Source organism: Mauremys mutica, chromosome 2 (assembly GCF_020497125.1).
Source record: "Mauremys mutica isolate MM-2020 ecotype Southern chromosome 2, ASM2049712v1, whole genome shotgun sequence".
Classification (NCBI taxonomy): Eukaryota; Metazoa; Chordata; order Testudines; family Geoemydidae; genus Mauremys; species Mauremys mutica.
Genome location: NC_059073.1, coordinates 53,384,920 through 53,411,769, shown reverse-complemented (window position 1 = coordinate 53,411,769; position 26,850 = coordinate 53,384,920). Strand labels below are relative to the sequence as shown.

General features: G+C 41.4%; 1 protein-coding gene across 8 annotated transcripts in view; it reads right to left on the bottom strand.

Annotated features, from left to right (window-relative positions):
- Positions 1-12,238: 12,238 nt before the first annotated feature.
- Positions 12,239-26,850, bottom strand: part of SNX16 (sorting nexin 16) — a 52,596-nt gene continuing 37,984 nt past the window's right edge. For 7 of the 8 annotated variants that reach the window (XM_045007454.1, XM_045007452.1, XM_045007455.1 and 4 more), the window contains exons 5-8: positions 23,637-23,706; positions 15,980-16,116; positions 14,148-14,267; positions 12,239-13,903 (exon numbers count right to left, since the gene is read on the bottom strand). In XM_045007454.1, coding sequence (XP_044863389.1) covers positions 13,795-13,903; positions 14,148-14,267; positions 15,980-16,116; positions 23,637-23,706 — 436 coding nt within the window. In that variant the 3' untranslated portion in view covers positions 12,239-13,794. The remainder of the gene's footprint in view (positions 13,904-14,147; positions 14,268-15,979; positions 16,117-23,636; positions 23,707-26,850) is intronic. The other variant, XR_006577362.1, reaches the window with a different exon arrangement.

The window sequence follows — 26,850 nt, the reverse complement described above, 5'->3', positions numbered from 1 at the left end:
TCTATAGACGTTTTTGCTTATCTTATGGTACCTAACCTGTCCTCCCTACACCTTAATTCTGTTATCTGGGCTGGGCAAACTTTTGGTGTTTAAGGGTCCCTCCCCCACCCTCCTCCCCCAAGTCTTGTGAACAATTTTGGGAGTGTCTGGGGGATCTCCCAAAACTAGTTTTGAATTCAAAAGTTTTTCCAAAAGTGATTCAGTTAAAATATATATTCTAGTTAAAGTGATGTGTGGGCTACAGTCCTAGGGATCTTCTACCCTGCAGAGAAAATTCTACTGAATTAGAATGAGTTCCTATAAAGCCAGACTCTCCTTTCCTGGAGTTTTAAGGAAGGCATGCCAAGGTGTTCTCTTGTTTAATTGGGATTTGTGCCCCTTTTGGGGTTTTATGACTTATAAAGAGAGCCTGAAAGAGATGGACAGATTGCATGTTTTCCCTCTTTCTGAGGTTGCTAGAGATTGCCTCCAAAATATATATTATTTGCCTTTCAGATCTAACTTGTCAAATCCACAAAGATGACCCTTCTCCAAAATGTTCATTAGTCATTGGAGTTAAATAGGGGTCAACACAAACATGAAAGTTTTAAACAATCCAATTTAGAATCACATAAGGGAGGATATCAAGTTGAGTAGCTTAGATGATGTGGTGCCTGAAAACACCCTTGGCTGCCTTGGAAGAATGAAAGATTACTCAAAAAAAAAATCTTAAGTTTGTCATTTCTTGACTTTCTTCACTTTGCAACCCTAATGCTTTTTTAACATAGCTGTGTTAATTGCCCAGGCCTGGTGTGTAGGTGTATACTGTGCATATTTTTAATGAGATTTTTCTATCTCTCTCTCCTTTCCTCACTCCCCTCCCACAGTCTCTCCTAAACAAAGCTCATACTTGCTAATATTTGAGTTGAGCTTCTGAACTCGCGTTACTTGAGTGGGTTCAAAATGAGACAAACCCAAGTCTGGCCGTTCCTATCTCTCACTGAGTACTGTAATTCTACTGCTGAGGGCAGAGCTTTCTTAGGAGTGGGTCTGCTCAGCTGGAATCTGCTCTCCATGGCAATCTTCTTTCCCAGCCTTACCCACTTAATGAAATCCTGGATTCCCAGCTCACTCACAAAGCTGCAAGCAGCTGGGGAGCGTGTTTAGTCTCTTTCACCAAGAACTTGAATCTCTCAAGCCTTAATACCATAGTGATGGGCACCAAGTAAATGCTTGTGGTAGGAATAATTTACATGGAACACACCCGCTCTATGTGAAGAATGGATGAATTAACACCAGGGTTTAGGGCTGGGTAACAGAACAGCTAAGAAAAGTTGCTAGTTTCTAACACTCTTACTGATGGCTTCAACAATGAAAAACAAAAGGTGTCCTGCTAACACTATGCTCACAGGCCCTAGGGGTAAAATTTGCAAAAGTGATTTAGGCACTGAAGAGAAAAATCAATGGGACGTAAGCACTTTTGCTAATTTTTTAAAAGCCAGGAAATAGTTGGGAAGCTTTTTCTAAAAAGACCTTTAATATCGCAAGCCTAATCTTAGATGCACACCAAATATTTTCTTAAATCAATTTCAATCGCAGCATGTTGCAACTAACATACTTATTTGTTCACTCAGGTAGTTGTGAGCTGGTGGGAATGAAATTGGTTTAATTTCAGAAGATAATTGAGAGGTTAAAGATTCCAGAGTAATTTTTTATTTGAAAAAACACATCAATGGCCTTGAGAGCACTAAATTATCAGTGCTGTTAGTGCTTTTCCTTACTTGAAATCAAAGGAAAAAAAAACCTAGAATCTGCTCTTCTATCAGGGGGAGGGAAGTATCATTTGGAAGCTCCATTAAGTCAAATGGGAGTCAGCTGGATCCCTACACTCAGTACTATTTCCTGAAAAGATTAAATGGTACATATTTTAGATGGGCTCTAAATCTTCAGATGTATTACATCACTCCCTAGGTTGTTATTTGTGTTAAATCTAACACAAGGAAAATTTTGGCGTGAGATCATTAGTTTAATTAATACTGAACTAATCTAGGTCAGCCAGGATTTACTGGATATGGAGTTGGGTTGTTTAAAATGACTGACATATTCTTTGAATTTGCAACACCTTAGTCATCATAAAGCTGCAAAGCAGGTTGGTCCTGTAAGCTGCACCAAAGTCATGGCTGCATAGGATTTGGAGGGAAAGGAGTTTGTTAGCCGGTAGGTGGAGCTCTGTATTCAGCATAGGAATGGTAACAGACTGGGGGACTGAAATCCACTTAGCAGGCTCCTGCTTTCAGACAGAACTTTATTTCAATCTCACTAATTGATCATCTGGCAAAGAAAAGGGCATTACATGTAGGAATGTAAATTTTAAAAAGAAAAAGGTTTTCTGGTTCAGAGCTCAAATATGCCTATAGTTACTGACCTGTTTTGCCTCCATATCCCTGCTTGGTTTCCCATTCTGCACGTTTAACGTGTGCAAAGAGGCGACCGAGCCATGCAAATGTTTGCTGGGGTGCCCTCCGGTAAGCATCTGAGACCTGGCCAAGATTTGATGAGTTAATTCCTTGACTTTCAGGCTGAATTTTTTTTAAAAAGTGCCTGCATGACTTGAGAGCCTAGGCTGCGAAGTCACTTTGAAATGGTTACCCTTAGCTTTCATTCTCCCAGCCCCAACTTTAATTACAGCTGGACAAATGGTTTATTGAATTCCTTAGTGCTAATTTTAATTTGCTTGAAAGACTATTTTGTCACACCTCAGAATTCTTGCAGTATCTCTTAAAAAAATCCTCATCCAAATGTATTACAGTGCCAGAAATGCCTTGTAAAGGATGTAAAATGTTCTCCATGAAGGACAAGAGTGGTCAGGCAGAAATAGGCTTTAAAGGGACTATATGTGCGTGGCATCTATAGAATAGAACAGCCAAATGCAAAACAAGACTTCATATTCACAAATTATGAGTGTTAATTGATCCTCATTCTACCCGAGAGAGAGGGAGGTAAGATGTATATCCCCTTGGTACAGACACAGAAAGAAGTGATCTGATTTACTGAAGGCTACAAATGGTGATAGTGGCAGAGCTTAAAACTTTGTTGAAACCTTTTTTTCTTTGAGCCTCTGCTCTAGCTAATAATCTGCACAGCTCCTCTCAGCCCTCTGGGCAGCCTTCTTAAACGCTAGAGCCAAAACTCAATGCCAACCATGGTTAAAGCTCTGTGTAAGCCCGAAAGCTTGTCTCTCACCAGCAGAAGTTGGTCCAATGAAAGATGTTACCACACCTACTTGATTTCTCTAGTGTCCCGGGAACAACACTGCATACAGCCAGGGCAGGGTTAAATCCCAACGATCCAATGGGTCTCCTCATTTTGTTTCAGATCACTGCTGCTAAAACAAAGTACGTGCGAGAAATTGTGCATGCGAGGGGAATAGATTAAATGGATTGATTGGGTTACTGCTAACCTACATGTGGGCTGCAGAGTAAAGTAAAATAGCTTCAGACTTTAATAGCTGAGCACAGGTGGCAATGATCACCTCTTACTTTTGAGGGTGAAACCGGAGTTAAACATCGGGGTCCCAATAGTTTGGGAGCTTTGTCAGCAAAATAATCCTAATTTGCATTAGTTCAGGGTTCATCTGACCTAGAAAAAAAAGCAACCACACATCCAGAAACTCCAGATGTGACGGGTCCTAGCAACATTAACTAGGTTGTGAGGCGTGTCCTATATATTGTATAATACACTTTTAGTAACACCCTATTGTTTACATTTCACAAAAGAAACATTAATACTCACAGGGCAGATCCTTGTTAATGGAGCTATATGGATGTATGTGAGCTGAGGCTCTGGCCCAAAATATGTGCTCTGTGGCCTACTGTGAAGCCTGAATCCCCACTCTGGCACTTTGAGTGCAGAAGGTGGGGGCCTGCAAGGATTTAAAAAATTAATACTGGCCACTCCAGGCTTGTATTACACTCCAAAGGTTACAGCTTTTCCCTGACCTTGGCTTGGTAAATGCTGCCACCACCCAAATACAAAAAAAAAAACCCTTGAACCTAGGAAAGAGCACTTGGGAATTCCTCCCTGGGGGGCACCCTCAAGCCCTTTCACCCCTGTCCGGGGAAGAGCTGAGAAAGAAAACAAAGGAAATTAGCTGTTGCCACCAGCTAATTAAACAACATATGCACAAACCTTTTAGGGACACAAACATTCAATCCTGTTCTTAAAACAAGGTTAAATTGACTAAGAACAAAAAGAAAGGAAATACATTGGAACTTAGGCTTTTTGCTAGATCTTAAAAGAAACAAATTACAAAAATTAAGCATCAAGATAGCTCTCTTGAGGTTCAGCTTAAAGGTTACAAGCAAAACAAAAGCATCTGGAGTTAGCACAGAGGAATCTAAAAAATAAATAGAAATAACCCTAATCATGTCTTTCTAAACATTTCTGATCTACTTACACATTTGGAGTTTCAGATAAGTAGGGTTGAGGTACAATTTGATGCTTTTTCATACCTGGTTTTAAAGTTGCTTACAGCATTGCTGCTCTGTGTCTCCTAGAGTGACCAGACAGCAAGTGTGAAAAATCAGGACAGGAGTAGTGGGGGATAGGAGCTTATATAAGAAAAAGACCCACAAATCAGGACTGTCCCTATAAAATTGGGACATCTGGTCACCCTAGTGTCTCCGCTCTTTCCCAGAGAACCACAAACAGTTCTCCCCCTGCCCCCATTTTAAAAAGTTCTAGCTTTCCCATTGGCTCTTTTGGTTAGGTGCCCACTCCTTTTCCCATACCTGGGGAACTTTGTTAACCTTTTACAGGTAAAGCAAGCAGAGAACAGCCACTGAGAGGGACTTTATAGCTAACTGGCTGGCTAGGTGTCCATAAAAGGGAGTTATGCCCCCCCCCTTCATTTATCACACCTACCGAACAGCACTAGGGCTTAGATCCTCAAAGGTATTTAGGCTCCTCATTCCCATTGATTTCAGTGGAAGTACAGAGCCTAAATACCTTTGAGGAGTTGGGCCTAGAAACCTTGGTTTGGAGTCTTTCCTGTGCCAAGATCTGCTTCCCCTCAACCATTCCCCGTGCCAGGTGGAGCAGTAGGTGCAGGAGCCAACAGCTGAGAACTCCACAGTTGAGGGAAAATAATCCGTCCCCTTAACTTTTGGACTATCCTGATTCTTCTGTGATTGATTTCTCTGCAATGGGAGCCAGGGATGCTCATTTGAAAATCAGGCCACTGATTAAGTGCTTAACTTCAGACACCCGGGTTTGAAAACATCAGCCTCCGCAATGACTTTGCTAAATAAAGGATTTAAATATTTCCAGGCTCTACACAGAGAATGTTTATGCCTGGCAGCATCTAGGGGAATTCTTTGCATGTACAGACTCTTTCAAGTGTAAAATCTAAAGTTAATTAGTAACCGACACGCTCAAGTTTTCACTGCTTAATATTCCTTCATTGCACATGAGTTTGTTTATTGATTTGATCATCCTTAACTGAACCCCAAGAGCTTCTTTTTGCCTGTTTATTTCTTATTAGAATTAGGATCAGGTAACCCAGATCAGACTTGTGGGAGGTGCAGGCCCCCCTAGAATATGGAGCAGCAGCAGCAGCAAGTCCATTAGGATGTCAACTTCTCAGTTATAACAGCATTTTGACTCCTTCCAAAATTTCTTTTCTTTTAAACTATATATGAAGAGAATTGGACAAGGCCAGGTCTAGACTGGGACAATAAGTGTATCCAAAACCATGTTAATATGTTAGCTGCTTGTGGCTAATCCTAAAAAGAACCTAGGTCACTGAGATGCTGCTTGTCTGTCTATATGCCGCTTGTCTGTCTATATGCCGCTCCCTGCCCCCATCACTGTAGTATCTGAGCACTGCACCATCTTTAATGTATTTATCCTCACACCATGTCCATGAGGTAGGGCACTGCTGTTATCCCCCTTTTACAGATGAGGAACCAAGGCACTTAGGGTTTGCCTACAGAGGTATAAAACCCCCATGGCTGGCCCTGTCATCTGACTCAGGCTCACAAGGCTCAGGCTTCTGGGCTGAAAAATTGCTTTGTAGACGTTTGGGCTGGGGCTAGAGCTAGAGCTGAGCAACAATGGAGGGTCCCAGAACTTCGGCTCCAGTTCGAGCCAGAATATCTACACAGCAATTTTTAGCCCACAGCCTGAACCCCATAAGCCTGAGTCAACTGACCCCAGCAAGGGCAGGGCAGGGAATCTCTCTCGGTATGTGCATGTAGAACACCTGACATAATAGGGCACCAGTGTTGGTTGGGCCCTCTAAGTACTCCTGTTACATAAATAGTAAGTAAAGAAGAAGGAAAAGAAGAGAGCCCTTAAAATCATGTGTTGACTACCATAAAACCTGGCTGGGAGCCTCACTGAGCGTGTTCAGGATTACCTAGACATGAAGGCAGGGAAGGAGCGCTAGGATGTTTGAGTCATGAAGCCCTGGAGGGAATTTGCCATAGCTGACAACTGTTTCTTAAGCCATTTTTAAAAAAGTTTTACATATGCCAACAGTAATGCGATGTTAAAACGTCAATACACGACCTGTTCCAATTACACACAAGCCAGATGAGCAATGCTTGACAACCCGTGTAATTATAAATGGAAACAGAAATAATTAAAGGGTATTTGGTCTATAGAGTCATTCTTAACATCACAGAAAAAGTATCTGTGCCACTCTTGTTAGTCTGTAGAACCATCACCAGATGGAGAGGAGAAGGCAAGGGCATTTTAGGTTTAATCTTCTTCTACAAGGTGAGAGAGTAATAAAATCCAGAACAAACTAATAATTTATGAGCAAGAACATTTAGACATTTAAAATTCAGTCAAGATTTCCAAGGACAATTTTCCTGTACACAGACTACTGTTTCCTCACATCACTGTGTCATCTAATTTTAACTGCTGTTCAGGCTACAGATTCAGCAGTAGCAGAGTGACGTGCTGTGACATTGGGTGAATCACTTAATTTCCCTCTTCCTCAATTACCCCTTCTTCCAAGTGGGGAATATAATAATAAACTAATGTTTGTAAAGCACCTGGAGGTGCTTGGGTGGAAGGCACAATACAAGTGCAGGCTATTATTATTAATAAACATTTAGATTATGGTAGCACCCAAAGCTCCTATGCGCGATGAGACCTCATAGTACTGGGTGCTGTATGTAGATAAAGCCTTACTCTGGAGGTCTTAAAATGGAAAAGTAACACAGACACAGAGTTAGGCATGGTGGTTAGTACACCAACTTCCCCTCGTGCACACAAGGCCAAGTGTCAGCCAGGGATGAATGCACTCCCTGCTGCCCCCACAGACTTGGCTGCTGGAGCGTAAGGGTACAATCTGGCCAGAAGTGTCCCTCACCCAAAGGAAGGTGGTGGTCCACGCACAGCTAATAGTGATGGGACTGGAAAAGACAGATTCAAATTTCCCTCTCAAGCAGAGCTTCTCTCATCACAGCACCTCAGTCTGGCCGGGCCTGAATATCTTCCCCACTTCTCATGGCTCTCATTGGGCTTGGCTTTTTGTCTGGCTCATTCTTCCCAAAGACCAGTCGGATTAGTTCTACAAAGCCTCAAAGTGCACTAGAATCTTTGCAGTGGGACTATCTATTGCTCTGTTTGCCCAGTGTCTAGCCCAACAAATGATGGGGAGGGGCTGAGGTAAGGGATGAGAAGGGTTTAAAAAAGCAAGCATGCTATTACCTGGTCTGTCATGCAATACATACATGTAGCTGCAGGTTTGATATGAGTGCACCCATGCACACAAACAAAGGAGGGACAGGAGAAATGAGAATATTTTGTGCTTGGAAGTGAGGTAAAAGAAGAAACAGAAGCCTTGCTGTGGGTGGGGATTTAATTACACACCTCCTATACACACTTTGCTATGCAAGAATTTTAATTTTAGGGCCAGCTGTTCTTTAGGACAAGTTAATTTTAAGCCAAACCTGCCATTAGATCTCAGAGTGACAATGGGAGCAAAATTTCTTCCCCTTATGCCCTTTAATTTATACTCAATGGGCGCTATTTAGCAGAGCTACAATGCAGGCATACATAATGATACTTGCTCCTCCTCCACAGCTGCCTGAGCCTCCCATACCACCTTTAAATGACAATTTAAAACACTTCCTTTCAAAAGCCTTTTCTGCTTCAAGCATAGGCAGCCTGCATAAAGCCCCATCTTGTGGCGCTCCTTTGTTTGGTTTCGGAATCAAAGTATATGTTGACATTGTAGATATGACTGTAGTTGCAGTGTTTGTGCGAACCAACGGAAAAAGTGCTGCTTTATAAATAATGTGTCTTGGGGTATTATTACATATTTCTCTGTATTAACTGTCTCACTTTGGCATTGGGACTGAGAGATGGTTGATTTTAGAAGGGTTTTGAATGTGTTTTAGGAACAGCAGGCAAAATTTAAAGAGACAAATTTTCTTCTCTCTAATCTATAACAAAATTGTCCAAGATTGTTAGAGTCTAAAATGCAGTTATAAACTAGTTTGAAATCTAACAGGAGGAACTTGCTGCTAGCAGTACACACTATTTCCCATAAGTGAGATGGTTTGATCAGCTGCAGACTCAAATGAGAAACTTTAAAAGATCACATCATTTAGAATTTCTTCAGGGTGAGGATTTTGTTTATTAAACTAGAGCTGTACATAAGTACTGGCCTTTTTCAAAAATACCACAAAGCATTGTAGGGAAACTCATAAGACTGTATATCATGCTCACATAGATAAAAAAGGTAGGTCAATTTTTGGATTACAAATTCTAAAATATATTAAAAGCCCTGGCTTGGGTTATTTTCCTTGAAACAGATACAAAGAAAAAGCCAAATATAGAGCTGTGCCCAGCAAACATGGCTGTGACAAAGCAGCACATGATAAAAACAAATGCCCAGAGAGTTAGGGTTAAGGTTTTATAGACAAAGAAACTCCAGGATTTCAGGTATAGGTTTCTGAATGACAAACTATGACATACAGCAGAACCTAATCCCATTGGAATATAAAAGGCTACATTTAACGGATAAAGGAAATATCATGGGAAGAGTTTATCATGATTGGCAACATTTGATCCATCCTCTCAGTCTCAGAGGGAAACTGAAGCGGAGCTACAGAGAGCAGGGGCAGACAGACAAAAACACTTTCGTCTTTGCTAGAAAGAACAAACATTTGAATCCTGCTAATTTAAAAGGAAAGACGATAAAAATCAAAACTGAAAAGAAAACCAGCCGAAAGCTTTGCTCACCTGGATAGAATGTTTCCAACTTCTGTTCACCCAGAACAGGACTTGTTATAGGATGTTGTAGGATTTAACTGAACTTACCTGTTTCCATCTACTCTGGATGGTCACATTATTTGGTGTCCAAGACTAAGAAACAGAAATGTGGATGTAATGATACAGGCCAGGATAACTAAGAACTTCTTAAAGTCAAATCTCAAGCTTTATAGTGAAGTACGTAACCATGAACATTGTGTCCTACAGCACTGTTCAGAAATCTCCAGGAAATAGCTCCAGGATGGTGCAGGTGAACTAATGATACACAGAGAGAAAAAGGATGAAGAGACAGGGGAAATAAGTCAAAGCAGGACTGGCATGAAAACCAAGGAAAAGCAAACACACTACCCCACGTGGAGATTAATGACTACATGGAAGGGTTATGTGATCTGGCCTTCACACTGGATGGAGCCTGACAATCCCTAAAAACAACAAAAACTCTGGTCCCAGTTGCAGAGATTTCAAGGTACTGGACTTGTGCAGGGATTCCCAGAACTCGCCATGCACTGGTAACTCGGGCTATTTGGAAAATGGTCATGGAGGCAAAAACCCAGGAAAACATTTATGAAGTTTTGAATTGAAAGCTTCATTTGCCACCAGTTCTCCTAGATACACAGCCAACTGCTGGCCATACTGCTACTGGGTTGTGGACTGAAGCTATGGACTAACCCCAATAAAGAGAAAGTAGAAGCCAAACTGGGAATGGAATTTATTGTTGCTCTAAGCAGTGCACTCATGTAGATTCTCAGAAATTGTCATTTCAGAGAGCCTACCACCTAAAGTGGCCGCATCTTATTACCCCCTGCCCCATTCTATGACTTTGCCACCCAAATGCTGCGGAGTTCCAAACAGATGAGCCATAGGGAAGGTAGCAGGAGCTTGTAAGGAGGATCATGCTGCATGGCTCCACTCGCCTGTACATTTTTTCAGCCCCGGTTTCACCGTGCATTTGCTCCCCTCCCTTGAGCAGACTCCAAAGGAGTATTTTTGCTCATAGTAATTAATGGTTCATTGTCAAAGTGGGATAGGCACAAAGTGGAGTTGCAGAGGGATCCAGTCTTGGTTCAATACTGTTCAGTGTTTTCATTCATTTATTTTAGAAGGCCCATTAGAGTACACTAATCAAATTAGAGAGATGCAAAACTGGGAGGGATTGCAAATACTTTAGAGGATAGAAATAAAAATCCAACTTGTTATGGATAAAGGTGAGAAATAGTCTGAAATAAAAGCAAGACTCACTAAATAAGCATGAGGTAGTTGAGGTAGGAAAGAGTAGTCAGGCACTAATGCAGAAAGGAAGAATATTAGCTCTGGGAGCAATATGGGCTTGGCAATGTTAATAGAAAACAACCTGCAGGTTGGAGTAGATGATACAATGTATCAACTTTGGCAAAACAGAGACAAGGGCATTATTGGGTTGTAATCCATCTAATTAGTTGACTCTGCTCGGATTTCAATTTGTGTGCTGCATCCATTGTTGAGAGCACAAACAAACAATCAAAAAAATCCACACTTCAGTCCTTATGAATGGAACCACTGCCAGCTGGTTTTTGTTGTATTAGAATCAGAATGTTTGAAATAAGGGTATTGAATGGTATTTGAGCTTGCAAAGAACCTTACAAAAGAGTGAATTTTAGAGAAACAAATAGGTATAAAAACTAGCTAACAGTGATGTTCAAGCTGACATTGTGTTGCACAACTCCAAAAGGAATTACTTTTGTATTTCCATCAGTGGTGTAACTACACTGAAGTTCCCTACTGTATGCTATTTACATGAGGTGATACTAAGCATTTGCCGCACAAAATTGCATTTTTTGTTTAGCCGGGTCTGAATATTACAAGGAAGCCTTAGTCAATACATTTCAAATGCACTGTATGAATAATTGATTTAAAAACCTACTGTGTCAATCCACATAAGTATCTGAGAGGTACCAACTGGAAGTGTGCTCAAAGGGAATAGATGCTGCACACAAGATATGGCAATTAAAGCCCAGTTTATAAGAACAGAGGCATATAGTGGAACCTCACAGTTACAAACACTTCGGGAATGGAGGTTGTTCGTAACTCTGAACAAAACGTTATGGTTGTTCTTTCAAGTTACAACTGAACATTGGCTGAACACAGCTTTGAAACTTTACCAGGCAGAAGAAAAATGCTGCTTTTAACCATCTTAATTTAAATGAAACAAGCACAAACTGTTTCCTTGCCTTGTCAAAACTTTTTTTTATAAAAACTTTCCCTTAATTTTTTTTAGTAGTTTATGTTTAACACAGTACTGTACTGCAATTGCCTTTTTTTTTTTTGGGGGGGGGGGGGGGAGGGGTCTCTGCTGCTGCCTGAGTATTTCTGATTCCAGATGAGGTGTGTGTGGCTGACTGGTCAGTTCGTAACTCTGGTGTTCTACTGTACTACAATCTTTACAGAGGGCATGGCAAAACAAAATCTCCTCCCACAACTCTGGACCCTCCCATTTAACTGCTTTGTAAAATTTTTGTATTTAGCCTTATATTCATTAAATGGGTAAAGGCAGACAGAAAATTAACATAGGTGGAGAATTTTTAAATAGAGTTGTCTAAATGATCAGTGAAATTCTTTCAAGTTTTTTTTTTTTAAAACATTTGTAATCCTAAAACCAATACTATTTTAGTACATTTAGTTCAGACCTGTTTTTTAAACAAGTGATTTAAACAAGGGATTTGACGACAAGTTATCAAAAAAAGATAAGTAATTGTAAATTGTACCAGAAGTCAGTAATTGTACTGAATTCTCTGGATGCCTTACAGGCTATCCCAGGAGGATATTCCAACTGTTAAATCACTTTTTATTTTACCTTCAGTAGAAGTACAGTACGTTTTCTGATATGTTGTGCAGCATTCCTACATTTTCATGCAGATATTAAATTTTGGTACAAAAATGACTGAGTTTAGACTAGAAGTTGAACAACGGTATGACATAAGAGACACTGCAGATTTGTCTTTCAGACAGATTTTTATACTTTTCTCTCACAAGGTACTAAAAATCTTTCTACCAACAGATAAAGAAAGTTGATGTGATGTCTGTAGTTTTATTTCCTCAGAAGGGTTCATAAAGTTCTGCATAAAGATTATATATACAGCCTGAAATACAAAGTTAGCTTTGAAAACTCCAGCACACAGACACTGCATATTAACAGCATTAAACAAAGGAGTGAGTGATATGGCGGGGGATATGGCGGGGGGGGGGGGGGGAATTCTTCCCACTAGAAGAGCAGAGGAAAACAAGGCACTTTCAGTAAATATGTACAGAACAGAAACAAGCTGTATGAAAGATTTCATAAAGCTGACCCACAGTACTATAGCAAACTTCTGTAGTAATGAACAAGTAAAATACAAAAAGGCACAACATAATCCTCTCTCTCCCTGCAACTCCCCTTTCTCAAAAGAAATTAGCCAATTGAACTTGGCACAAACAAGTCTTAATTATTATAAAGTGCATCACTTGGCTTAATACATTTTGAAAAATAGGCTATAGAATGTTCTGTAGCACTATTCCCATGTGTACAATACATTGAAACAAAAATACATTGCAACTAGATTCAACCTAATTATGAAACGTGAAGAAAAAATATGGCTTTTTTTTTTTTTTTTTTACAAGTCATTCAGTCATCTACATATAATCTAGATTGGTTTTTTAAAAAAAACCAAAGTATGTATGCATTAGCAAGAAGGTAAGAGGTAGTGTTATGGATAAAAGGCAACATTACTGATTTGATCATTAAGTGGGTGTGACACAAAGGTGTGGGATTTTAAAGATGCATTACTGAACTAAATCAATTATTACAGCATGCTACAATGGGATGAACATACATCATGTGTTGGGTTTCCATGGCGCACTCCTTTCAGCAACGACTATAAGTTTGTTTTATTAAAATGCCCAATCATAATCCCATTTCATTAATCCTTTTCTTTTGTCACTGCAAGTCTTATTTTATTGCATTAAAATTCCAGAGAAATGATTTTCATTTAGAACTTTAAAAACATGGTAGCTCCTATAGTCTTATTAAACCCAAGTTGTGTTCATCTTTACGTCAATGAGCATTAATTTATGGCTATATAAGAATTTGAAAAACAAACAAACAAACATCAAACAGATGAACACATTAAATAGATCACATTTGTAGCAACATGCAATACATAACATGTCACATGTGATTGGTGACTACATATACGTAGCTTTAATCACTGCCCTAGCAAATCATCATGATCTTCTGTGTTCAGTATTTAAGAATCTAGGCATAGCTGAATTTAGCCCTAATTAGATTGTATAATATATTAAATATATAAAGGCTGGATAAAAACTGAATCAAAGCAGCAACGAATATATTTCCTATGTGAATAATTTGTAAGGATTTGTTTATGTAAACAATAACTGTGTGCATTCTTGCTCTTTGCTGTAAATTCTTTACAGCTACTGCATGCTTTTACCTACAAATAGTCTGTCCCAAGAATTATGAAACTTTTGAAGGTAATGACAGCTGCTGTTAATTTATTCTTCTTCATCAGCAGTATATGCTACTTCAGCAACTTCAATTTCTGGTACAGAGTTTTCAGCCAATGAGCCACTCCAACACGTCTCATGATTCTCTTTATCAGAGCTGCAACAACAGATCAATAAGTATGTCATACAGAAACCAGTTTGTTGCTCTGTATTAATTTCATGCCATCTGCAAAACATTTGCAAAACTAGGTAACTATTAGTCTTCTCCAGGGTCCATATCAAACACGGTGTACAGCTGCTAATATTGTGCAGTAAACCGTTTTGTGCAAAAAGATGAGTAGTATGTCTATACAATCAAGTACTTTATTTTTTTAACTTAAAATACATTAAGTTGCATTTACCAGCTGTCATCTCCCAAGGCGCCCTGATCTGCTTCTATTGCAGAAGACTCCACCTCACCACTGCACTCGCTTTCTTCTCCTGACATTCTGCGCGTTTTCCCATTTCCTAAAGACAAATCCCTACATCAAATTCAAGAGAGGCATTTATGTAGAATACAACCAACATATTTAGGACAAAACATTCAACACTTAGAATCAACACTTGAAGAGCCACTAATGGTTCATTTTAAATGGACATTTTGTTTAGAAACAACTATCATTCCCTCTACTTACCCCTCTTGTTTCTTTTATTATTAGAAAGTTCCATAGTTTACACAAGACTTTTGTTTTGGAACAGCTCATCTGCTCCAGCTGCTTATTCCTCACCTGAAGCTAATCCTCTGTCTTTCAAATTGCAAAATGGTTCTGATGCCCCAGAGGGCTGTGACTTCAGGTAAGAGATTAGCAGCAAATGCAGATGAATGTTGGACAATATTTTTTAAGGCTCTCCTTCATAGGTTCCAAGGCCAGAAGGGACCATTGTGATCATCTAGTCTGATCTCCTGTTCAACACAGGCCATAGAAAATTGCCAATGACAGAAAATAAGTGGTATTGGTAGATATAACAAACACACAGATCTTTTCACAAGTTTGCCTAAGTAGGATAGTGTTTCATTAAAAATGAAACATAGAAAGGCAACAGGTCTTTCCTGAAGCGTGATGGGACAAAAGTTACTAGGTCAGTGGCAAGTTCCTGTACTACAGATCCTGACTAAAAATTGATATTTTGCCATGAGAATATGGATTGTCCCCAGAGCATATTCCATCTGGCACTTAATTATAACATGAATGAAGTACAAAGCTGTTTTTTCATACTATTCATTAATTCCTTCTCATTCTTGCCTCCATCTCTTCTCTCCAATTCAAATTTATTCTTTTCCTACCCATACAAACATCTCCAATCCTTACTCCTACCTTTTTTTTTTAAAAAAGGTAAAGCTGTTTTCAAAGTAGAGTGTTATGAAAAGAAGAAACTGTAGTTGGATGGGAAACATTTAAAATTTGTTTGAAAACAATCTTAATATCGTATATTTTAAGACTGGTTGAAATTTAAGCTATAAAAAGCATAATATTTATATCTTTGTTTATTGTGACTGGTGGCTTGTTTGTGAGTTTTCTTAATCTTGTTTTGCAATAGCTGCAGTAACATTTCCTCAAACTATTTTCTTATTGTGTTAATGACTAAATTCAAGTCATGCATCCAACACCATATTCATTGTTTTAGTGAATTTGTATATGCCATAGTACACATCCCTAGAGCTTTTAAAGCTCCTAACATGGCTGTGAGGACTCATGCCTTTCCAAATAAAAATTCCAGAATGATAGATTCAGCAGGTCCTGCAGAACTCTCAATATTCCAACATCATCTCCCCTGGGTCTGCTGCACACTTTAGCAGATATGCACAATAAAATTTTATTATGAAGATCTGCCACTTTTTCTTTGATTTAAAGAGCTTTGAAACAGCACCACAAATTGTCTATCTGCTGCAGCATACCAAGCACCTCACAGCAACAAAATTAAAACTATAAACACATATGAAATAGAAGAGAAAAAACCACAAGAGTAGATCAAGCAATCATTTTGCCATGTCAAAGGCTTTCAAATATAGGGGAACTTTATAACTTCTAAATGATTTAAAAACCAAACACAGAACATTTCCTTAGCTAGCCCCTCCATATCTGAGAAAGCATTATTTAAAACACTGCCTTCTGCGCGGCAACTTGACTGATGTATCTGGATAGCTACTAGTATCAGTCTGTGAAATTTTGAAAATACTGAAGCCACAACATACCTAATTCTCTTCTCTATAGTATCTATATGAAGTTGTTTTTCACTTAATAATTTCTTCAATGATTCCACTTCCCTTTGTTTTTCAATAAGTTCTTTTTGGAGACGGTAATTAGTTTCCTCCAAAGTTTCACAAAAAGCCTAAAAAAAAAATGTCAAGGTTAGTTGCCTGTCACCACAGTGGACTGAGTTTAAGGCTTTTCTTTAAAAAATGTACAATAGTTACAGGGTTATAGTTGCTTTTCTTTGTATTGATCCCCTGAAGAGCTGTCCAGTGAGCTTTAAAAGTTGTACTTTTGTCCTTAATAAAAAGATGCAACTTGGCTTTGAACCCTTTATTACACCATACCACAACTGAAATACTTTTGCTATGTCATGCCACTGACATTTATTTAACCAACTGCAAAATAAATACAGGATTGACAAAGTAGGCCCCCATTTTGCAATGTAATCCTTGCATGTATACCCTACTGAATTTCAGTGAACTCGCTCCAGTTTTAATGTGTAAGGCTAAAGTAAACTGCTATATATCCATTTAGTGCAGGATACGGTATAAATCTTGGCATCTAGCCTACTGTTCTATTACTGTTAGCAGTAAGTCTGCCACCAGTAATGAGCACTTCTGATTTAATAATGTATATGTCTTCACTAAATAATGAAACCATCCAACTCAGAGGTGAACTTTTTGGTTTATATTACATGCAGTTAACTATTGATTCACTGGACTTATTAAATGTGAACATTTTAGACAGGGCTATGCCCTATTAAAGTAAAAAATAATATGGTTCATATTAGTGAAGTTACCTGTATGCTACAGTTAAGATAGTGTCAGCACTTCTATTGTTTTTCAGAGGTCTAAAAGTCACCTGTAAAAATATGTTTTGGAAGATACTGTATTTTGCTTCAACATACAAGTCCATCGCTGAATAACAATTAATGAAATTGGTGGTAATATTTACAATTATATAGATTTGAAACAAAACACAATGTACCCCCAATTCAAAAACATTTCTATACATGAAAAGACATCTGATTTTACATTACTTCATGGTTTAAAAGTTAATTCATCTCATTGACTATGGTATAGTAAATTCACCTTAATTTACCTAAGCCATTAGAAACAAATTGTCAGTTTAGCATGAGTTTTGTTCACACCTGTTCATAGCAGGAATAGTCTTCCAGAAAACACACAGCACCCAATGAAACCTTCACAATGAAAATTTTCAGTGAACCCCTAACAATGACTCCAATTACCCAGGCATTCCATTTCAGGAAGCCATTTATGTGGATTCTGTTGTATTTTGCAGAAGGTCAGAGTATTCAGGGTTTAGAGATTGGCCATTATATATGTACAAATAGTGTAAAATGTTTATACAAATTCCTTACAAAAGTGTATGAACAGTTAGACTAATGCACCTAAATGTTTGTCACATAAATAGTCCACAAAGTAAGAAAAATGTACAGACTGATTTAAGATTTCACAAAGCAGCTGTTAATTGTGCTAAATGGGTACAAAAATAACCCTGGAATATGGATTTCCACTAAAGACAGCATACCTGCTGCCCAAAGAAATTAATGAAATCTGCATGGGACTAAACACTAGTAAGTGTACTATGCAAATTCTTAGGCTTGCAGGAAGATGGATTAGCACTAACAGAATCTAAGCTTGAGATACCTATCAGGAAAATATGTGTATGATCATTATCACTATGAACACAATGCTTGTTTAATGAGCATGAACTAGTCATTCAATTAGTTTGCATTATTAAAAATGGTTTGTTTTTACCTCAGGCCTTGTCTACACTACAAGACTATTTCGAATCTACTTAAGTCGAATTTGTGGATTCGACCTTATGAAGTCGAATTTGTGTATCCACAGTAAATACACTAATTCGAATTTCTGAGTCCACAGTAATGGGGCTGGCGTCGACTTTGGAAGCGGTGCACTGTGGGAAGCTATCCCACAGTTCCCGCAGTCCCCGCTGCCCATTGGAATGCTGGGTAGAGCTCCCAATGCCTCCTGGGGGAAAAATGTGTCGAGGGTGCTTTTGGGTAACTGTTGTCATTGAACCGTCAATCACGCCCTCCCTCCCTGAAAGCTCCGGCGGGAAATCTGTTCGCGCCCTTCTCTGGTCGGTTACAGCGCGGACGCCACAGCACTGCGAGCATGGAGCCCACTGCGATCATCGCTGCACTTATGGCCGTTGTCAACTCCTCGCACCTTATCGTCCACCTCTTCCACAGTCAGCTGCTGAGAAATCGGGCAAGGAGGCTCCGGCAGCGCGGTGAGGACAGGAATTCACAGAGTGGCGCAGACATCTCACAAAGCAGGGTACGCCGCGCCGTGGAGATCATGGTGGCAATGGGTCAAGTTCATGGTGTGGAACGGCGATTCTGGGCCCGGGAAACAAGCACGGACTGGTGGGACCGCATAGTGCTGCAGGTCTGGGATGAATCACAGTGGCTGCGAAACTTCAGGATGCGTAAGGGCACTTTCCTTGAACTCTGTGATTTGCTGTCCCCTGCCCTGAAGCGCCAGGACACCCGGATGCGAGCAGCCCTGAGTGTGCAGAAGTGAGTGGCCACAGCCCTCTGGAAACTTGCAACGCCAGACAGCTACCGGTCAGTAGCGAACCACTTTGGCGTGGGCAAATCTACCGTGGGGGTTGCTGTGATTCAAGTAGCCCACGCAATCGTTGAGCAACTTCTCTCAAAGGTAGTGACTCTCGGAAACGTCCAGGACATCATAGATGGCTTCGCCGCGATGGGATTCCCAAACTGCGGTGGGGCTATAGATGGGACTCACATCCCTATCCTGGCACCAGCCCACCAGGCCAGTGAGTACATTAACCGAAAGGGCTACTTTTCAATGGTGCTGCAAGCACTGGTAGACCATAGGGGACGTTTTAACAACATCTTCGTTGGGTGGGCGGGCAAGGTTCATGACGTGCATGTGTTCAGGAACTCTGGTCTGTTTAAACACCTCCAGGCAGGTACTTTCTTCCCGGACCACAAACTAACGGTTGGGGATGTGCAGATGCCTACAGTGATCCTCGGGGACCCAGCCTACCCGCTAATGCCCTGGCTCATGAAGCCCTATACAGGCGCCTTGGACAGAGAGAAGGAACTCTTCAGCTACCGGCTGAGCAAGTGCAGAATGGTGGTGGAGTGTGCTTTTGGACGTCTCAAGGGGAGATGGCGGAGCTTACTGACTCGCTCGGACATCAGCGAAAAGAATATCCCTGTAGTTATTGCTGCTTGCTGTGTGCTACACAATCTCTGTGAGAGCAAGGGCGAGACCTTTTTGTCCGGATGGGAGGTTGAGGCAAATCGCCTGGCTGCAGTTTACGCTCAGCCAGACACCCGTGCTGAGAGAATATCCCAGCGGGAAGCGCTGTGTATCCGGGAGGCTTTGAAAGCAAGTTTCCTCGGAGAGCAGGGTAACCTATGACTCTCCACTTGCTTTCAAGAGAAACTGACCCTGGGCCTGTGTCTGTATGTGTCGATTTCGATCTGCGGTTACATACCCCGTTCTCCAAGTTTCCCCCACTTCCAAAGCACGTTTTAAAGCAAAATAATTGTTACACTCATTATTAATAAATCTTTGTTTTACTTTGCATTTCTGTTCAGGTGTTGAAACATGGACGCATACTGTGCTGGGCACGGTGTGCACTGATGTACAGACCGCTTGTTCCATAGAGGAATGACATCCTCCTGCTCCTACATAGGTCTCTGGGGTGGGGGACGGTTGCAAGTGGTTGTGCATCAAGGGGAGGGATTGCAGGAAGGGGTGGGTTTGCAGGAAGGGGCGAGTGGTGCCTTCTTTGGATAGGGGTTTGGATGACGGCAGTGGGCTGCGGGTTTGGGCGTAGGAAGGGGTGAGGGGGAAGGGTGAGTATCTGTCCGTGGATGAGGGCTCTTGTTGGGGCTCAGGGCAGCAGAGAGGCTCGTTGCTACAGTGGAAGTGCATGGTAAGGGCAGCGTGCCTTAACATTAAGGGGGTGGCAGGCGCTAGGACCCTGGACAAGCATACACATCACAGAATGACCCGGGGCAGCATACACCACACAGAGTGACCCTGGTGCCTACTGACTGCAGTGTGTGTGTGCCCTGCAGTTGATCATGCCCCCAAGTCTGTACCCTGGTAATGTAGGCTATACCGTGCAATTATAAATCCCCCCCCCCCATACACAAAAAAATCCTCTGACACGAAAGACGTGACCGAAACAGTGAATAACAGCAAACAGCTTTTAATAATCTAATACACAGTGGGGGGATGAAACTTGGATTTGGGACTGGGTGAGCCTGTAAGGGAAGCACTTCTACAAATGTATAGCGTGAGAGGTGTGTGGTACATTAGCGCTATGCAGTGGTGCAGTGACAGTTCTCACGGCCCCTACCGCCCCTCCGTCTTGTACTTTTGGGTGGGGGGGGGGGGGGCGGTTGCAGATACACTGCAGGGGGGCTCTGTCCTCCTGCCTGCGGTCCTGCAGAACATCAACAAGGCGCCGGAGCGTGTCCGTTTGCTCCCTCATTAGGCCAAGCAGCGTTTGAGTCGCCTGCTGGTCTTCCTGCCGCCACCTATCCTCCCGTTCGATGTGTGTGCGATGCTGTTGACATAGGGTCTCCCTCCACTGTCTCTGCTCTGCCGCCTCGGCTCTGGAGCAGGCCATCAGTTCCGCAAACATCTCGTCCCTAGTCTTTTTCTTTCGCCGCCTAATCTGCGCCAGCCTCTGCGAGGGGGATGCCGGGACAGTCCGGGAAAGAGCTGAAGCTGTGTGATGGGAAAAGTAACTGATTTCCTTGAACAGATACATGTTTGCGAACAGTGAACACAGTCTAGTCAGTTTCTCTGAACAAGACCATACAGGGCAACAAGTCTCACGAGATCTCAGGACAAGTTCGAGATTTCGGAATACGCTCTCATTGGCTGCGGCATTGCACAGGAGAGCGGACAAGTGGGGAGAGACAGCTGAATCCATCTAGCAGACAGTCCTGGTAAGCCTTACAGTACATTCTGCTTATCAGTTAATGGATAGCTGTGCCCTCCCGCTAAAGGCAATCTGGAAATCATATACTCTGACACTTTTCCAGCCACTCCCGCCAGTGCACGGGAAAGATCAATGTATGCTTTTCCTATGTGGTCTACAACACGTGGCTGTTAAGCGAGGGTCATTGTTATGCAAAGTAAAAGTCAACCATTCACAACAGTAACAATACACTAATTGCCCTAATTAGATACAGCATTTCATGAACGAGATCACCCTGATGCGGGTCCCTCGGAGTCACAAAGAGCGGATGCTAAGGGAAGCCCTGCAGAGACCAGGACCATATGCGGCCATGCTTGTGGAGGCGATGATTCCCATCTACATAAGGATGTCCTGGCGCGGAAGAGTGTGCTTCCACGGAGCACCCAACAAGGCACCTCTCCCCAGGAACCTCCTGCGGAGGCTTTTCGAGGACCTAAATGAGACCTTTCTTGAATTGTCCCTGGAGGATTATTGTTCAATCCCTATATGTGTGGACCTACTTTTCGTATAGTTTTTCATTGAAAATTTTATATATAGCATTTCTATTTTTTTATACCTGTTTTATAAAAAAATAAATGTTTACATGTTTATAGCACTTACCGCCTGATCCTTCCCCTGATTCAGAGTCCGGGTTAACGGCCGGGGAGGGTTGGTAGGGGATCTCTGTGAGGGTGATGAAGAGATCCTGGCTGTCAGGGAAAGCGGTTTTGTGTTCGCTGTCGCCTGCGCCGTCCTCCACAGACCCTTCCTCATCTTCCCCATCGGCGAACATCGAGGAGGAACTGTCCAGGTTCACTATGCCATCCACTGAGTCCACAGTCACTGGTGGGGCAGTGGTGGCAGACCCACCTAGAATGGCATGCAGTGCCTCGTAGAAGCGGCATGTCTGGGGCCGGGCTCCGGAGCGTCCGTTTGCCGCTCTGACTTTTTGGTAGCCTTGTCTCAGGTCCTTGATTTTCACGCGGCACTGCATTGCATCCCGGCTGTATCCTTTCTCTATCATTGCTTTGGAGACCTTCTCGAAGGTCTTTGCATTCCGCTTGCTGGAGCGCAGCTCCGACAGCACAGACTCCTCGCCCCACACACCGATCAGATCCAGGACTTCCCGGTCTGTCCATGCTGGGGACCTCTTTCTATTCTTGGATTGGCCGGACTCCTCTGCTGGAGAGCTCTGCATCGTTGCAGGTGCTGCGGAGCTCGCCCCGATGTCCAGCCAGGACGTCAGATTCAAAGTGCCCAGACAGGAAAATGAATTCAAATTTTCCCGGGTCATTTCCTGTGTGGCTGGTCAGAGAATCCAAGCTCCGACTGCTGTCCAGAGCGTCAACAGAGTGGTGCACTGTGGGATAGCTCCCGGAGCTACTAAGTTCGATTTGCATCCACACCTAGCCTAATTCGAGCTAGCCATGTCGAATTTAGCGTTACTCCACCTGTCGGGGTGGAGTACCGAATTCGAACTAAAGAGCCCTCTAGTTCGAATTAAATGGCTTCCTGGTGTGGACGGTTGAGCGGTTAGTTCGAATTAACGCTGCTAAATTCGAATTAAAGTCCTAGTGTAGACCAGGCCTCAGAGTTTACAATCAAATGGTTAACACGAAAACTGATTTCACCATCCTCTAAATGAAAGTGTATACTATACAAAATGATACACTGAATCCTTGAAGATGTACACAACAATGCCCAGAGAGAGATGGTCAGAAGCTGGGTTCCAAGTTTCTTCAGGTGGTAAAAATGGGTCTGGCTGAAGGAGCTGCATCTACATTCTAGCTTCCACCAGCATTAATATGAGTTCAGTTGAACCAGTGAGATTCTTTTAAAATTCCCCAATGCAGCCATAGCTTTGGACAGCCATGCCTCAATTTGTTTATGGCTTTATAGGTCTCGACCATCACTTCAGACTGCATCCAGAAACAAACTGACAGCATAAATTACAATGCATCAAAGTAATGTGCTCCCTGCAAAAAGCATTGCTGAAGTTTTCACTGACTGGAAATTCAAGCAAGGGAAGACTGTGGCCACAACAGACAGCTCAATCTGAATCAGAGTTATTTTATCTGCAAAGTAACTCAAGGTGAGAAACATGCGATTCTTTTATTAAATGTAAATGGCCTGGATTAACCATCTGTTCACCACCTGGAATAGTCCTGCTGACTGGGACTTTGCCGATGCTACTGTGAAGCCAGAAAACTACCTTGTACAACTATGACATACAATTTCAGTAACTTTATCCTGTAGTTTGTCATACTCTAAACTAGACCTTTGCCACTAACACTCTAGCTATCTTCTTACCCACTTCACGTGTGCCAACAACTAGTATGCTGTAGCAACCCCTGGGGACAAAGTACATTTAGGGATCATTTTATCAATAGAAGAGGACAAAAGATTATTAATGGGCCCAGATCATTCAAAAATGGTTGGTCAGTTTTAGAATTAAGCATAAACATTTACTGCTTTCTGATTATGAAGAATGAAAGTCTACCCCAGCTACACAGGAAAAATGCCTGATGGGAAACAAATGTCTTAGTTGTAACATTCTATTCCGCCAATATTTTACAATATTCTAAAAACAAACATGATTATTGTTCTATATTTACTATTTGTTTTTGTCACATGATATTAGATAGCACTTACCCTGCTCTCTTCTAGGCTATCAAATGGACCTGGTGGATCATCCAAACAAAGAAACTCTCTCACTGCAAGACTTCGCCAAAAAACAAAAAATGATAAATATATATTGAGATGACGTATTAAAGAAACATGCAACAGTATCTAAAGATGAACACAACTGAAGGGTTTCTGCAAGTGACTAATGATTTTGTTAATGAAAGGAATCAATGCTTCCATATTATTCCCGCCAATATACATAAGTGTTTATATACTCTTCTTTTTATGTGAGCCATGCTTGTGTGTTTAGTCAGTAACAGTACTTAGATACTATATGAATTTCTCATAAGCTTTTACATCCATGCACAAGTGGTGTCATCGAGAGGCGTCGCTGCCGAAACGCTGCAGAAATTTGGCGGCGATGCCTCTCGATGATGCCACTTGCCGCCGACAAGTGACGTCATCGAGAGGCGTCGCCGCTGAAACGCCGCAGAAATTCGGCAGCATTTTGGCAGATGCTCCACCACCGCCATGGTCCTTCGTTTGGCGCCCACCAGACGAAAAGGTTGGGGACCACTGGGCTAGAACCTACACATGGATCCCTCTAGGAATGCTCTTCTTCAGTTACATCAATGGGGCTCTGCACAGATACAGTGGTACACAAAGATGATCTATTTGCAAAATCTTGGTTTAAAATCCCAATCCATTAACCAATACACAGTAAAAAAAATTACAGGTACCAAGTTTGGTGTTACGTGGATGAATTGCATGTAAGTGGGTTATGTTATGTCATTACAAAAACCTATATTTTATAGATGACATTTGTAACGAATACACATTCATCTTTAAAAGCCAGACATTTCTTGTGTCAGAAACCAGAAGCTAGAAGTTGACAGCAATAGATAACAATGTCTGCATTCCTTTGTCTTAGTGTATGTAATTATTAATTTGAGTGCTGGGCATCCTCATTGCACTGCATAGCTTTTGTACATTTCTTGAAAAAAAGAAAAAATATTAATTAATATTAAATAAGTTAAATACTTTTTTTTAAAAAACATTTTCTCAAATCTCTCTCCTTCCTTGACTTGCCAAGACTTGACTTCCAGGGTTCTGGTTTACCCTGCTACAGATATCATCTTTAACTTTGATTAAAAATAATGTCAAGAATGCAGTTCCTTACACCCTTTAAACGTCTAAAGCTAAAATTGGTGCAGTAGAAACACAAGTCTGGGCCCCTAATTTCAAATTCCCCCCTTCACTCCCTACAGGTTGCATGCCATTTTCCACTTCTCTCAACCACACCAAAATCTGAAACACAGGAACAGGTGTTCAGTGGAAGAGCACATGCAAAACTTAATGGGAACAAGTTTTTTTCACCTACTTGTCTAATTAACCAACTTTAATTAAGACTGGCAACCAAAAGAAATGCACAAATACATTCTCCACCCTATGCGTAACCATTTATTTTGCTATTTTTTCTTCTTTCAGCTTTTCACTCTGCAGTCCACAAGTCTAGTGGAAAGAGATTACTATTCTCCATTTCATTGCTGGATTGTCAAGTACGTTCCTAAATGCTTTTTTCAACTCAGTTTTGAATGACTAGTTGATGTTGCTTCCACCTTCCTGTTCGAGAGACCTCTCCCTCTTTGGAATTATTTTTGCCAATATGTAGTTTAAATTCCCACTTGCTCCAATTGCCCCACTTTTTAAATCACAGTAGGCAGCAGTACCCCTTATACCACAGTAAACAATTCCTCTCTGGGAAATCAGTTGGCTGTTATCTAGATTAAGTGGAGGTTGGAGACCATGTTAGAGACTATATTGACTCTGAAGTTAAGACTGCATCCAGACTTCCATGACAGGCCTTAATTTTCAAGCCTCCATCCCACTCAAATTATGACCAGTGTAAACTATTTGTCCAGAGTTTTCTGCAATTAAAATAGTTTTTCCTAAGAATTTTGAGTCTTAAATATTCATACAGGACTTGAAATCACTACATAATCCTATCAATTGTGGCTGGATCTTATCCAACTGCTAATTTTAGATTTGCTCCAGCCATGACTGACTGGATTACAGAGTGATCTATTAATTTTCCAGAAAAAATAAAAATCAATCCAACACTTTTCACATGTAAAAATAGTTATTCAACCTCAAAGTTGGGCCATCTTGAAAAACAACCATATTAGAGCAATGTGCCAATTTGTTTAGTTGACTGTTTAAACAGCTGACCCTCTTTTAACAAGGTTCTATAGTCCATCTTTATCTGGTTGAACCATTATTTTTAAAAGATGTGAGCTGTGTTGTATGAGATTGCATATGGCTAACGCGGAAGCATTATTACATAAAAGCACTGCAGCTCACCATTGTCCTCTAATATCTTCACCCTTGATTTCACAAAGTTCAATCCAAATGTATTTTAAAGTATCTAGTTTCAACATTATTTTGGTTGTGTGGAAAGAGGATAACCAAAAAGCATAATAATTACATTTAAGTACTCATTCTGCTATATAAACACTTCTATTTACAATAGGTCATGTCAATTTCTTGGTGTCTCTGTAGAGCAGCTTGTGGGAAGTCCTGTGATTTTCTACAGTAAATTTTAAGAAACTAGAAGTTATGTCTACTATTTACTGTAACTCCCTTGGAAATGCATTTTAATTTGTATTACTATGGTGTTTAACTTTAATTTCACTGCCCCATCCCTCCTCCAAACAGGAACTTTAGAGAGAATGGAGAAGGAAATGAAAGCCTCTTCCTCTTTCCTTTCTCCCTACCCTTTCAGACCATAATGGGGAAGGGAGTTTCCCCTCTCAGATTATCAATCACATAGAATCATAGGACTGGAAGGGATCATGAGAGGTCATCTAAGTCCAGTCCCCTGAACTCATGGCAGGACTAAGTATTATCTACACCAGGAGTTCTCAAACTCCATTGCACCGCAACCCCCTTCTGACAACAAAAATTACTACACAACCCCAGCATGGGGGACCGATGCCTGAGCCCGCCCAAGCTCCACCACTCTGGGCTGGGGGAAGGGGCAAAGCCCAAGGGCTTTAGCCCCAGGCAGGTGGCCTGTAACCTGAGCCCACCTGCCCAGGGCTGAAGCCCTCCAGCTTCAGCCCCGCGTGGTGGGGTTCAGGCTTCAGACCCGGGCCCCAGCAAGGCTAAGCCAGCCCTGGCGACCCCATTAAAATGGGGTTATGACCCACTTTGGGTCCTTACCCACAGTTTGAGAACCACT